The 14,650-nt window shown below is 40.3% G+C and overlaps 3 protein-coding genes and 1 long non-coding RNA gene across 9 annotated transcripts; 3 read left to right on the top strand and 1 right to left on the bottom strand.

Moving 5' to 3' along the window:
- The first annotated feature begins 174 nt into the window (after window positions 1–174).
- Window positions 175–3,877, top strand: LOC129586127 (medium-chain specific acyl-CoA dehydrogenase, mitochondrial-like). 2 transcript variants are annotated; one of them, XM_055479142.1, is made up of 15 exons: window positions 175–453; window positions 611–719; window positions 782–810; window positions 925–993; window positions 1,559–1,629; window positions 1,714–1,813; window positions 1,990–2,200; window positions 2,312–2,436; window positions 2,521–2,533; window positions 2,593–2,651; window positions 2,721–2,772; window positions 2,981–3,093; window positions 3,160–3,336; window positions 3,426–3,497; window positions 3,561–3,877. In XM_055479142.1, exons 1-15 carry the CDS (start codon window positions 439–441, stop codon window positions 3,630–3,632), a joined length of 1,287 nt encoding a protein of 428 aa, XP_055335117.1. In that variant the 5' UTR covers window positions 175–438; the 3' UTR covers window positions 3,633–3,877. The 2 variants fall into 2 exon arrangements, with proteins under 2 accessions (XP_055335117.1, XP_055335118.1); XM_055479143.1 differs by lacking the exon at window positions 2,521–2,533 and having other exon boundaries at window positions 2,312–2,449.
- Window positions 3,878–4,543: 666 nt separating this feature from the next.
- On the bottom strand, window positions 4,544–6,837 carry LOC129586141 (uncharacterized). The gene is made up of 3 exons (XR_008690105.1): window positions 6,630–6,837; window positions 5,304–5,365; window positions 4,544–5,130 (listed from the first exon to the last, which is right to left on the bottom strand). It is a non-coding gene; the product is annotated as an uncharacterized LOC129586141 (long non-coding RNA).
- LOC129586138 (uncharacterized) lies at window positions 4,675–10,003 on the top strand. 5 transcript variants are annotated; one of them, XM_055479167.1, is made up of 8 exons: window positions 4,675–4,821; window positions 5,290–5,377; window positions 6,837–6,905; window positions 7,458–7,956; window positions 8,366–8,575; window positions 8,790–8,882; window positions 9,044–9,218; window positions 9,391–10,003. In XM_055479167.1, exons 4-8 carry the CDS (start codon window positions 7,507–7,509, stop codon window positions 9,651–9,653), a joined length of 1,191 nt encoding a protein of 396 aa, XP_055335142.1. In that variant the 5' UTR covers window positions 4,675–4,821; window positions 5,290–5,377; window positions 6,837–6,905; window positions 7,458–7,506; the 3' UTR covers window positions 9,654–10,003. The 5 variants fall into 5 exon arrangements, with proteins under 5 accessions (XP_055335142.1, XP_055335141.1, XP_055335139.1 ...); XM_055479166.1 differs by lacking the exon at window positions 4,675–4,821 and adding an exon at window positions 4,925–4,954; XM_055479164.1 differs by lacking the exon at window positions 4,675–4,821 and having other exon boundaries at window positions 4,967–5,377.
- A 1,368-nt stretch (window positions 10,004–11,371) lies between these two features.
- On the top strand, window positions 11,372–14,148 carry LOC129586139 (soma ferritin-like). The gene is made up of 5 exons (XM_055479169.1): window positions 11,372–11,594; window positions 11,699–11,758; window positions 11,873–12,019; window positions 12,693–12,818; window positions 13,691–14,148. The coding sequence occupies exons 1-5, from the start codon at window positions 11,538–11,540 to the stop codon at window positions 13,838–13,840; spliced, it is 540 nt and encodes a 179-aa protein (XP_055335144.1). The 5' UTR covers window positions 11,372–11,537; the 3' UTR covers window positions 13,841–14,148.
- The last annotated feature ends 502 nt before the right edge of the window (window positions 14,149–14,650 follow it).

The raw sequence follows: 14,650 nt of genomic DNA, 5'->3' as shown, positions 1-14,650 counted from the left end.
CGTTTCGCACAAGTCATGACGTAGTACACAGTACGCTGCGCAATAGCCAGATGGGTGGCCTTAATTAATTCCCTTAACTAAATTCTCTTAATTCACTGGTTGTAAAGCTTTTATACTTCGCTTATTATACAGTACTTTTTGTCAGTACTGTAGTCCCACTCATAACAGGTAAATCTGCAGTCACTGCAGTTAGGTTATCACTTAAAAGTTGTAATATTGTACAATTTTTTTATGATTTTTCTCAATCTCCATTTTGCTACTGAATCATGCCAATTCTTTGTAACTAACGCTCCGCAGATTGGAGCTCCGAAGCTGTGTGACTGCAGCTGACTCACGGAAAACCAAGTTGGAAAGCAAACTTGTGCCGTTCCTTTGAGCTTTTTCCTTCGTTAGGACAGAACATTTCAACGTTGAACAGTTCAACTTGAACTCGTGAAAATGCTTGCGCGCAAAGTAAGTTGAGTTATTTCACCATGCATGCGATGCGTTAAACTGTGTAAAACTCTATTAGAAATGAGGGTATATTGTATGCACCATAAACTGTACGGCTGCAACATTTATCTATATCCGCTGTTGTGGTAATTCCCGAGTGTTGCTTGTGCTCTCCCAGGGTCTTCCCATTGTCCTTCGTACATGCTCCCAGGCTGTCCGCTCTTTGGCGACCGTTCCGCAGACCCGCACGCATGCCAAGTCAGACGGGGTTTCCGGTATCAGTTTTGGTATGCTCCTTCTTATCTAGAGTGTGCTCGTGTTTTTCTTCAAAATGGTTTGTCAATTTTAGATTTATCGGACGAACAGAAAGCCTACCAGGTGAGGGTTACGTCTGTGATTTTGCCACCGTGCTCTTTCACGCCGTCCCACTAATCGGGGTTGTTACATAGGGTTGTTACTGGAAAATTGCGAATCATCTTTGTTGCTTTTTAGGAAGTGGTCCGCAAGTTTGCTCGTGAAGAAATTGCTCCAAAAGCAGCGGACTACGACAAAACTGGTGAAGTAAGTCGCTGTTTCTTCGCATATGATGCACATGCACTTATTTCAGTAATATGTCCGTACCAGCTTGCTGTACTAAAGTACTTATAAGTTATAGTTATGACCGTTTGAAAGTGTATATTTTTTTTGCCATATTGGAAGTTGGTGTACAAAATGACATACGAGAGTATGGTAATTACTGCATGAACACCTGGTATTGTTGTTGTGATATGTAAGATAAATTTAATACGAGATGTAAGATTTTCCTTTGTAACATTTTTTAACTGTTTTTGAAATCTGGATTCCGAAATGCTATAAACTACCGCAGCTAAGTAAGGATGGGAAATCGTTTTGTTAAGAATGTAACATTTGGTTGACATTTTGGTTTCTTTCCTGTAACGAAAAAATCGGTGCTCTGCTGTTTGGTGAATAGTGATTATATTTTTGAATTCTTTTGCTGCATATTTTGGCATTTTGTCTACTAGCAAATTGTTACAGATATTTAATTGTAAATATAGATTTGTAAAAGTCAGATTGTTAGGCTTGGCGCCGGTAAAACGAAGTTCATTTTCATTATTGTTTGTGGTAGTATCCTTGGGATATCATCAAGAAAGCTTTCGATCTGGGATTATTAAATTCCCATATTCCGCAAGAGTATGGGTAAGCAACGGGTATTTCTAACATACTGGTAGCAAATTGTCCGTTGGACGTGTGTGTTGAAGCGTTGATTTTGAAAATTAACAGAGGACCAGGAATGGGAAGTCTGGACGCTTGTGTTATCACGGAAGAATTAGCTTGGGGATGCACAGGAATTGCAACAGCCATTGCTGCGAACGGCCTTGGGGTATGCTTTCGGCTAAACAGCGTTCGGGTGTTTGTTGTTTGAATACTTGTGCCTTGTAAGCGTTATAACCATAGCGAAATTAGAACTAGTGGGAAGGTTGCCTTTTTGCCTTTTACGGTTAAGCGAGTAAAACTTGGAGAATGTTATGGACTTCTATATTTTTGATAATTTTCTAGCAAGCACCCGTTCTTCTTGCTGCAACCCACGAGCAGAAACAAAAATACCTTGGACGTATGACAGCCGATAACGGGGATAAGCCGCTTATGTGTGCGTATGCTGTGACGGAACCCGGAACCGGCTCGGATGTTGCTGGAGTGAAGACCAAGGCCGTACGGCAGAAAGACGGTTCTTATGTTTTAAATGGACAGAAAATGTGGATTACTAATGGTTAGCTGCAGAATCATTTACTCCACAAAGAAATATAGTTATCGTTTTAGGTTGTATGTGTTACAAATTAAGAAGTTAATTCCGAATAAAATGGCACTTGGCTATTTTTAGCTGGAAAGGCAAATTGGTTCTTTGTCCTGGCACGGACAGCCGACGATCCGAAAACACCTACAAATAAAGCTTTCACGGGATTTATCGTTGAAGCAGACACTAAAGGTGTAACGCTTGGACGCAAGGTTAGCTTCACTGGTATTGGGATGAATATCGGTGCACTTTTGGCTTTCTTGCTAACTTTTGATGCACACGGTTTTCTGTTTTAGGAATGGAATATGGGTAATCATCCTTTGATGTATGATGTTAAAGTGAACCATAGTTCATTCCTGTTATCGCAGGACAACGTGCGTCTGATACCCGTGGTATCACTTTCGAAGACGTTGTAGTGCCGAAAGAGGTACAGATCCGACTTTCTTCTGATTTTCTTCGTATTCGGACGTATGTATGTTTGGTTGGCTGTTTCTAGAATGTTCTCGCCGTTGAAGGCGCTGGTTTCAAGATTGCCATGGGCGCTTTTGGTAAATGTGATTTGCAGTTTAACGGTTTTCGTGGTAGTTAGACATTTCGTTGCCCGAGCATGGTACTGCTTGAGTAAGAAATCTAGGACATAACTGCAGTATGGCATCTTGCAACTTATGGGTGCAATTTAACATTTTAAAATCTAGATTTATACGAAATTGCTTAATTTTAATCACACTAAAGGATATGTTTTCGGTTTTCATCCAGATCAGACCAGACCCCCCGTAGGCGCAAGTGCTGTCGGGTTGGCACAACGGGCGATGGATGAGGCTGTCAAGTACAGCACGGAGCGGAAGACATTTGGCAAATTTATTTTCGAGGTATTTTGCCATTTAACGTGAAACTGTAGATGGTTAATTAACGAAAAAGGCCGGTTACTGATATAGCATCAATCCGTGGGAAACATTTTGGCTGACATGGCCATTAAAGTGCAGAATGCCCGCTTGGCAACATACCGGGCGGCGTGGGAAGTGGATCAGGGCAGGAATAACACATACTACGCAAGCATTGCCAAATGCTATGCAGCGGATATTGCTAACGAAGTAGCCGCGGATGCTGTTCAGGTAATAACTCACAAATGCTTTTGACATTTGGTTACCGGTAAATAATGGGCCTCGTCTGATTCTCTCGCGTTTTCATCATGACTGGATAGGTTTTCGGTGGCAATGGCTTCAACAGTGAATATCCTGTAGAAAAATTAATGCGTGACGCAAAAATCTTCCAGGCAAGACTTCAGTATTCTGTCCACGTCCTTCTTGTTGAGCTGTCAGTTCTCCTTTTTTTGTAGATTTATGAAGGCACCAGCCAAATTCAGCGGTTGATCATCGCAAGAGAATTAATCAAACAAGCTTCTTCGTGATCGGCGCTAGAGAAAACAACATTCTGATGGCACAGTTCAGATTGATTGTTGTTGTTTGCGTTCGTAATTCGGGTTATTTATTATATTTTTTGATTTTTTCTTTCTGTTTATAAGTGAAAACTTCTATAATCTACGTTGCACCACATCTACATAGAATAATAGTATTAACAGATTTTGCACCTGTCCGACATTCTTCGTCGTTTGTCGACAAAAACATATGGATGATCAAATAAAATTCTGAAGTGCTCGCAAGTGAAAAGATGTTGTAAGTGTAGGTATGTTTCTCGATCCGTCGGTGGTTGTATGAAGGGCATAGTAGTGAATGAGTATCAATTGTGAGATAATATGAAAATGCTGTATTTTATCAGTAAATGGGTCTGTCTTTGACTCTGCAACCGCTGCACACATATGTGGAAAAATGTGGACATGCGTATGCGTATGCATGGACATGCATGTCGGTTGTGCGCAACTGCTCGGATGACCTGTCACCTGGTGTCATCACGAAACATCGGAAACCATCCCAGAACCTACCATGCACATAGGTATGCTATGGTGGTCCATTAAAGCGTGCAGGGTGCAGAATCACTGGAATCGTTTGTTTTGCGCAGTTAATGCCTCATAGGCGTGGTAGCGAAAGGTCACCTGCATTTGATCACTTAATTAGTTGTGCGCATGGCAGTACTTGGACATGTACATGTCGGAGAAAAAGGCCGAGAAGGAAGACATACCCACGCGCGCATGGAAAACAAGCAAGTAGCGTCTAACGTGACCCACGGCTTCGAGTGGCAGCTCATCCTTTTCTCTCCCGTTGTCGCGGCCGTGCCCGACCCGCACTACCCAGCTCTTCAGCATCAATGCGCGTGCGCCGTGCATCCACTCGAGTGGCACGAAGACGTGCTCCGCGAGCAGAAAAACATGGCGTGATTTATCGACCAGGTAAAGAGGTGAAAACTAACATTTCTCCTCTTTAAGGTAAGTACCTGATATTACGCCTATGCTGTACTAATGATGCTTACTGATTGACTCTTCGATCCCCGCTCCTCTCCCTGTTATCGATCGCCAGTGCACTGTGTTAACGTTGGCACACTGCGCATGGCACATATATGGCACTGTTATATGCAGCATGCACTCGCTCATACCGGTACCGGAGCAGCTTGTCGGTTATTGATTTCTTATACTTACCGGCAAGGTATGGCACAGTAAAATAATATAATATATTATGTATGTACATACGGTAGGGAAAATTATTGGTATCTTCTTCCTATCTGCAAAATCGATAATCATATCCTCGTACAAGCTGGTCATGTGGAGTGATCGCACAGGTAGCTCCGACATGGATCGACAGCCGTACACGGGAATATTGAATCGCGCCTATGTGCTAAATGATCGAGAACCCTGTGTTGATCCACAGGACAACATTCCTGCTGCATGCTTCTAATTGGGCCAGTTTCCTTCTACAGTCTTCGTGGTTGAGGCGCGCTGAATACATAGTCTTGCACTAAATGAGACCGCATAATGGGGATTAAAGAGCTATTGAAATTACTGTCATTTGTAGTTGTTAGTTATTACCGATAGAGATGTGGCGTTTAATGCTTGAATTTTAATTGATCTTGAATACGATTTCTCTTTTCGTCGATATAACACCGAGTCTTTGCAGAAGTTAGCGCTTACTTTTAACTTGCACGGATTCACCAGCACTCGCGGAAGAAAACTTGGACCGTGTGGCCGGATCCCTAGATTGTATAGTAAGTAGTCTAAAAGTTGCTTTACAGTGCAGCAAAAATTTATTGCTGCCAGGAGCTAAGAAAATAGTTGATTTGGTAAATATCCTGTTTGCTTAACATTCGTAAATGCCTTATTTGGCGACAGAGTCTGCGGTTTTGAGACAGCGTTAATAGTTAACTAAGTAATTTTGTCACGGTGAAGTTGAAATGGTTAATTGCGTATGCTGTGTACAGTACACTCAGCTGTAAATGCGGAATGCGTCTTCCTTTGACTATCCCTCCTTACGTCATTTAGTAATGCAAAACTGTGGGCCTTCTGGACCTTCCTTTCGATATTTTTTCATTACGGTCAGCTTTTACGGTACTAGGTACATGTATTATTATACAGCAAATTTGACGCTAAAGTAACTGTTATGCGACACGACAAATTTTCACCCTGTCTGTTAATACTTTCGAAACAGTGTTTTTTTATGACGAATTCTTTTGTCGGTATTTTGGTTCTGCAAACATGATCCTGAATAAATTACATTGCTGTCTGCATAAGTAACATTTTCCTCCACTTTCGCCATGAAGACATAAATAATAATCTTGTCTCGATAACTAATCTTGACGCTACTATACACTAAAGTTGAGAAAGTTATAAAGAATTATTGATCGGCGCAGTTTATGGCTGATAGAAAATTTAAAGAACAATAATGATCATTGCAGCTTATAAAGAGTTTTAATGTTTTGCATTGGTGTTTATAAGTTAGCTCAGGCTAGACCGCAGTCGTTTTAATTAGAGGGCGCCGTGTGGATAAATATTATTGTTACTACGATATTTCATTAACCATACTGGCAGTACCAAATTACTGCTAGTATAAGAGTAATGTATCACACGGCACAGCCGCACGATAATAAATATTTGACAGTGTTTGCATTCTCTTTAAAATATATTTTTTTCATTGCGAATCCTTTCGTCTATGACTTTGTACTGCTTTTATATTTTTAATATCTGGGTTCATGGATAGACGAGTACGGCAGAATCAAATCAAAGCAACAACCAGCGAATCCCACAGCGTATGAGATTACATGACCCTTGCTGCTGAACGCAGGTACCAAGGGAGGCAAGACCTGTGACCTTATGAGCTAACTGTTTATAAAGAAGAACAGCGAGAAGCCATACTTCATTTTACAAAAAAAATAATAAACTTAACTGCCTTACGCATCTTGAAAGATTGTATTGCTTGCTACTGGCAGCATACGGAAAAGTTTGAACAATCCTCCGTTTTACCTGGATTCAGACATCAATCACAAGCTCGTACATAATATTGGATCCTGGATATACATGCCGGTAGAATGTCGATATGAAACTGCATTCATATCACGCATCGATGCACTGTACACAGCAGCAGCTGGAAACATTACAGGAATACCGTTGTTTATGCTAACTGCAAGCCGTATCGATTTTCTGATTAATGAAATTTTCTCTTTTGATTAGGTTTCTGAAAGAACACATTCCTACTGTATCGATATCCGGCAGCTTGGGTTGCAGCCGTCATTAGATTAGGTAAAGACCGCTATTGCGCTGACGTATTCAGACGGGACTTGCAATGATTAGAAAAATGAGCTGCGGGACTGCCAGCAAAATAGCACTGCAGCAACAAAATGATCTCGATGAACAAACACTCATAGGGCTACCTTCGTAATTATGTGCCAGGCATAGAATAGAATATACAGATTAGACAATCATCCAGCCTCTCAGACGGGAGCCTGCATTTCCACACAGGAAAACGAAGCACTTTTCTTGTCCAATGTCGGAAAGGTTATGTTGTTTCTCATAACCGATATCAACAGTACTTTCTCCGATATCATTTACATAAAGGTTAGTTAATTCTAATTCTTATTTCTGTTTCTCCTGCCGTTCAAAAACACTGCATCAGCTCCGATAAATACAATACTCCGATAAAGACTTCCCTTCATTGAACAGATTCAACTAACTTGTAAATGCCGTTGTCTTGATCAACAGTTTAAAAAACAGCGCATAATGCGATGATTATAAAGTATATCGTAGCGGGACTTTCTTACAGTTAGTAGTATTACTTATGACTTTTAATTGTAGGCATTAGAAGTTGGCTTGTCATTAGTATCACAGCGTTTATACGTACACGATGAGCCTGTATCCGACTGCAACCATTGTCAAGAGCGGCGGCATACCTGCTTCCAACAATATCGCTGGCCACAACGGTGCAACTGGATCGCAGCAGCCAATTCCCGCCGCGCCGGCCACCAATGTGTTAACGGCTCAGAATCCCACTACATCGAACAAACATCTGAGCCCAGCCAGTACCAGTTCCGAATGGCCGACTGGAAAAACCGGCTCAGGCAAACTAAAAGCTGCACCCCAACATCGGGCCTCCATTTTCGATAGTTTTGTGACGGTGAAAAATAGCCTTCGCAGCCCGCAGCTGGGAGTGGATCAAATGGAAGTGGCGGAAAACGTTACGCGTTCGCGAAGTTTCGTTGTGACCCGTGATCGTCTAACGCGTTCCCGCAGCGACGACATATCTGAACTGGATGACCAGCCTGATGATTCATCGGCATCTGTCACGGATGTTAGAGTAAGCAAAAAACAGTTGATTTTGTTGCGATTGGGGATACATATTGTGAAGAACATTAATCAGCTCTTCAAGTGCCGAGAATGCCTGCACCTGATCGTGAATTAAACTATATATCGGAGCAGTAGCAAGTAAATTACAACAGCACAACTGATAATTTTAGCCTCTGCAGTATGCTTACTAGACAAGTGAATGTCTGCATGTACGTTAACGTCGTGCGTATAACGCAGGGGTAACTATGATGGGATGACCTTTTGTGTTATCTTAGTGCTTACTGCTTACATGGAACAATACCGTAGTAAAACGTTTAAAACATTTGTGAATTATTAGGTTAGTAATGTTAAAGGCTGCAATAATTTGCATTTATATCAAATTTTATGTAAGAACGGTTAATACGCCTATATCGATACAGGTTCACATTCAAAGGGAAAATTCATTACTGTCAATCGGAACGATTACACCGCGGATCCCTGGACAACCCCGCACACCGTCTGGAAGTATAGCATATGTTGCGTGGGAAGATCATGATAGTACCTCGACCGTGGCGACCTCGCAACCTCCGTTGAAAATATGGACGGAAGAAGCCCTCCTGCAGTTTGGCCAAACTGCTTACCATGACGAGGTTAGCCCTGCTGTCGAAAAATTACTGTAATTCTCAAAAAACTATTTCCTCATCAAACGCAAATAGTCAGTTTTGCTAACATTGAACATTTCAATTCTACGCGCAAAATTATGCTATGCCAATGCGTGAGGTCAAGTTTTTTTATCACACGTATTCATTGTAAAATGTCTGATCTAACTGAGTTCTGTTATTAATCAACGTTATTTTGTTGCAGAATTTATCGCAGATAACGGATTATTTGTACATCGGTGACATTTACGCTGCAAACAATGATCATTTGATGTGTCGATTAAATATTGATGCAATTGTAAGTGCCGCTGCAAGCACAGTTAATGCACCTAGTAATGATGATGATTTATAAATACTGCACGTGACAGCATATAGAACTGCCGGTATATTACTCCTGCTTTTTTGTTGAGGTAATTTAATTCTTTGCATTCCTAAACATAGCTTTGCGGACTTATTTAGGTTGATATGAGTAATCTTCGGCCCGCTGATGTCCGGAAATTAAAGGCTTGCCATATTCCCTGCACTTGTCCAATTAGCACCAATCATCAACGAGCGAAACTGATCCTCGGCGTCAAAAATCAAGAATCGGAGGACATCCATTTGTACTTCGACGAAATTAATCGGTTTATTGAATGTGAGATCGTATGGCTTTCTGCTAAAGATTTGGCTGAATGCATAAATTATCTGCAGGGAAATTTATTTTACTGTTTCTATAATTTATAATTAACTGAAACTTGATAAATCTGTTTGCGTACAGTAACTCGATGAAACATATAGTATGCATAACGGGGAATATTTTCATACAGCAATCCGACGAAGCGGCAGGAAAGTGCTAGTGCATTCTGTGCGTGGACAAGGCCGGTCGGCAGTGGCTGTGATTCAGTACCTGATGCAGGTTCACCGTTTGAACATGCAGGCAGCGTTTCGGGTTACCAAATTAGCCCGTGTCCTGAAAATCAACCCGGGCTTCCGGGAGACTTTGGAGTTTTTAGAAAGCCAATTAAGACGAGAAGGGAAACTTCCACCGGCGGAAAGAAAGCATCGCCTGGCTCCCAGGCTTATTGTTTAATAAACGTCCTCTAACCATGGCTAGTCCTGAAAATGGAAAGGCTTAGTCATGCTCGATAATTATTTCTGATATCATGAACCGCATATTCCACAATTTCAGCACCATATGTTTGTACAATTACGTGGTTTTTGCACCATAGGCTATTTTGTGCGACCAATGGCCGCCGCTGAGTTTTATAAACAAAATCGTTCATGATTAACTATACATATTAATAATTCATAATTCACAAAATTTAATGTTGTATTGCATGCACATGATTTACTATGAAGTTGATATGCATCTGTATGTATTATAATATAGATATTTGCTCCATATAAAAAATGGAAGAGCAAAGTTTCTTTGGTCGGCAACTTCTTTGGGCTCTAAAAGGCTGGTGCAGTGTTGGTCTGCACAGTAGGGGCGAGTTCCTTTCTCACTGGTCGTGGTTGGCAGTGGTCGCCGGTCGCCTGATTATCCAACACGACTGCTGATAATTTACCCAAAAATGTCTCGACTGCAGATAATCTACCCAAAAATGTATATGTGGAAAATGGTTTAACAAACAGAACTCTGGTGTTGACGGAGATCAATGGCAGAGTATTACTTTTTACTAACTGCAGGCTAGTTTATCCAAATTAGAAAGGTAAGTACTGTAGGTACTGAACAGTAAGCTGTCTAGTTGGATGTTTTATAGCCTGGATTACCTACTCTAACCATAAGTGTTTTACAGTTTTATTTTGAAATTAAACAGAATTTTGCTATTTTAAATCTATCATGGCTCTCAGGGAGAACAATTAATTTTATACATCATTAGGTAATTAATTAATTCATGTTGCAGTTTACACCACGACGCACGCGTTATATGTGTTAATGTACATTTGAACAGTAATTACAACGTTATAATCATGATAATATAAGTACTATACACCTTTAAATTTAAAACCGGTTTACAGTTTTACTGCTTTACAATTTTACTGGTTTACAATTTTACTGCTTTGATACCTCAAAGTTTTTAATTTTTTTCCTGGACACGTACACTCGTACACGTGCAAGCAAAAATCCTGATAATTAGGTTATATTTTCTCACTCTTTAAACCATTCTTTAGTAGACAAGTTATGTTAGCGGCAGGGAGGTTATGTTAGCGGCAAAATTTGACTAGAAATATTTGGTTCTTTTAATTAAACAACACACTGCCGGGCGAGAACAAGACTTACGGTTAATAAGTTCAAGTCACATTTAACAAAAGTGAGTTACATAAGCTGTAGAAATACTCGGACGTTCGAATAAGTACTTATTGTTGACGTCTCTTTTCCAAGTGTATCTGTAATTCACTTTATCGAATTCATGACTATTCACCAATTTTAGATACGGCCTTGAAGGTATTTTTAACCATCAGATGAAAACTGCTGTAAAACATTACTTACTGTTAATTAGTGCTTTTACGTGCTTTTCTATCGTATCTGTATGTAGTTACTAGCTGCAGTACTTAAGTAACTGAATTTATTTTTCACAATCAGTTAAGTTTTTATTGATTTAGCTTAGTACGTCTTTATTATGATAGAAAAATTGTGCCTTTGTATACCGCCAATTAATAAAATATTTACTTTAAATATGTATTCGTAGTATGACGTGTGCCGCGTACAGGCAACGCATGCGCACATTCCGGGTACGGTACGTGTCATCCATGGAGCGTACCCAAAATTCTGTACTTACGTGCTCCGTCAGCCGACTTCGCCTTTCACAAACGTTATTTACTGTAGTCTGTACTCTGCAGTTACTCATAATTCATGAAAACTCTTTCGCGATAGTTTCTTGCTTTCGTGCTAGATTTACTAAACTGGTAGAAGTTTTTCCGATTATTAAACTCCTAGTATTTCCTCTTTAGCGTGCTGCGATTCCCAAAGATGGCCAATCCAGGAAACGTTAGTGCGGTCCGCCAAAACTACCATGCAGAAAGCGAAGTACGTTTGTGTTTCCCATAAATCAGTCAGATCGGTTTTCGTCAACACTTAACGAGCACTCTGTTACAAGTGTTGTTTTATGCTAAAAGAACGGCTTTTTGTAGGCCGCCATCAACCGACAGATCAATATGGAACTGTACGCTTCGTACACCTACCTTTCCATGGTGGGTTTCTGGAAGACTGGACACCATAAAAATAACTATACAGACACGCTTCAGGCGATTGGCTAATGCCAACTATCAGTTGCCGCTTTACCAGTTGGCTTTTCGTAATCGTAGGCTGCATATTTTGATCGGGATGACGTAGCCCTGAAGGGATTCGCGAAGTTCTTCATGAAACAGAGCCATGACGAACGGGAACATGCTGAGAAATTGATGAAGTACCAGAATATGCGCGGTGGAAGAATCGTTCTGGCGGACATCAAGGTTACTTTCTTACCCGTGTAATTAACGGTTTAGGCTTCAGGCTTTATGACTGCTAGATTGGTATCCTAGATAGTTATTTCATGAGTTCATGCAAGGGTGCCCTTTAATTTTTATTTACGTACTTATTATATTTTAGTAAGTCACTGACAGCACAGTACAATCGATAGACAATTTTCTGTGATTAGGCCGCTTTTATTGGTTGATGCTTAATAAGCCGAAGTTGCTTCGAAAATTTTTCTATGCAGATGTGAAGAAACAGATATCAGTCATTGATAGGCTATCTAATATGAGGCTGTGCTGTATAATTTGTAGTTGCTAACATTACTGTACCTATGTTTTTGCTAAAATTGGTAATATTACTTGTTTGCACTGAGAAAGCAATTACAGGTTGTTGAAGTGGTGCACTAGTGTACGATTATTTGTGTTATCGTTATTGTAGTACAATTAAAGATAAGGAAATTGGTGATTACAATTATGTCTAACTGAGAACCTTCCGTTTATTATGCTGTCGGTTTTGTTTGTTCTGGTTCACAAATACCAGTCAGTAAATCAGTGCAAGGATTGTGCCCTTCAAGTCGTTACCGTATTTACGCTTTGAAACTTGTTATTTACGACTACTGTTCGTTGAAGGCACATTTGTCTCATTCCCAGAAATGACACTGGCTGATTTCAGAAACCTGAACGCGATGAATGGGGAAGTGGTTTGGATGCGATGTCTGCAGCATTGCAGCTGGAGAAGAACGTGAATACGGCTTTGCTGGAAGTGCACAGCATTGCTAACAAACACGGCGATCCACAGGTATCAATTCATTACAGAAAGATGCGGTGTCGATTTAATAGCTGCCAGTGAACTATAAAAAACATTAATCTTAATACGATAGCATAACGGCATAATGGTCACTAGTTCAGAATATTTCTTGTGACGGACGCCTATTTATTTCTCTGGTGTTTCAATCTTTAAATACGGACATTTGAGGAATTCGGCCGCTTATGAAGATCTTGCTGACTTCATTTCTCATGCTTTTTGGGTATTGAAAATGAATTTTTTGTTATCTGGAATTCACATTGTTAATGTAATGTTTGTTAGGTCATTTTAGGATTGGGTATAATAATAAGATAGTCTAAAGAATAAAATTTAATTTATGGTATTTTAATGGAAATTCTAAATTCGAGCCCGTATCAAAAGACTTGTAATCTTGGAAATTTATATTCTAACATGTGTATTGTGTAACTGCTGTTCTGGCCAATAATTTTTGCGTATTGTATTATTTGGTTTCCACAAAGTAACGCGTGGTGTCTATGTGGCTTGCATAGGAAAAACAAGCAAGTGAATTCTAACAGTTTTTGCATGTGGAAACCGAAGTGTCGGTTCTGTTTTATCTTGATTTTGTATCGCTGAATTTTGGACTTTGGTAGTTACTGGTACTTAAAGGCAAAAACCTGTTTATCAATTCTTGTCTGCATTTCGTTGCAAGATTATGCAGTTCACGAATGGAGCTCCAGGTTGCTGAGTCTGATCTTTAAAAATTCAAAGGATAACCCTTTGAAAGCCTCTTATTGTTGTTTTTTGAAAACATTAGCTGGAATTGTTCTGCTGTGCAGCAGCTGTTACCTTTTAGCGTCCTGATGAGTTGCTTTTGAAACAAAGCGAAATCTGAACTTTATTTACAGATGTGCGACTTCATTGAAACCGAGTACCTTGAGGAGCAAGTGAAGTCAATCAAGGAGATCTCGGAGTATGTTACCAATCTGAAACGGGTTGGACCTGGCTTGGGCGAATATCAGTTTGACCATGAAACTCTGGATGGTGGATCTGCATAAATGTTATGCACTAATTTGATATTCCATTAGCATATTTCGTTAGAAATGTTGTTCAGATACCTTTTTCGTGCGAGGATTTTTGCGATGGTTTATGTGGTAAACTAGTGGTACAAATATGTTCATAAGAATGGCATGTTCATAATTTCATTGCGGCTGGAAACTCGCGTTCTTATAAGTACTTACCCTTCAGTTTTTGCTTAATGCGACGATGGAATACGGTTTGCATACAGGCATACTAGTTTACAGCTCTGCCTTTGAATTGAAGATACTTCGAAGCCTTGACTTGAGACATTAAAGGACTTGTTCTACTCTGTAGTCGGTACATCATACATCGAAAGGTGACCGCGAGTACTCTGGCTGTTATCAAACGCCGGGATGGTCACGTTTGATATGCTAAATTTCGTTGTCATACGAGCTTCTGCATAAAGACAATGCATAGTCGTATACTTATTGATTCAATTAAGGGCAGTCGATTGCCTCAACCGTGTACGCCTCCCTGGGCGGCTGGCAAAACAGCGTGCAATGCTATGAAATTGGTCGCCTCACAGTGTTTCATCCCATAGACTTATACGTTAAGCTCATCGACTTGTGTGACTTGTGTCTTACGGATTTCTAAATGAAACCATGCAACCGATATCTCCAAAGATTGAGAAAAAATTAAGACATTTTTCGATACCAAACAAGGTGCCATTGATGGCGATTAAGCCAAGATGTTCCCATTTCAGGTTCTCGTAGACATAGTATAGGATCTCTGCGTACAACCCTGACCAGGCATTCAGTGCTTTGTCTACGAGAAATCCCTAATGGCTC

This window comes from Paramacrobiotus metropolitanus, unplaced genomic scaffold, assembly GCF_019649055.1.
Source record: "Paramacrobiotus metropolitanus isolate TYO unplaced genomic scaffold, Prichtersi_v1.0 Parri_scaffold0000020, whole genome shotgun sequence".
In the NCBI taxonomy this organism is placed as follows: domain Eukaryota; kingdom Metazoa; phylum Tardigrada; class Eutardigrada; order Parachela; family Macrobiotidae; genus Paramacrobiotus; species Paramacrobiotus metropolitanus.
This window is presented reverse-complemented; position numbering and strand designations above follow the sequence as displayed.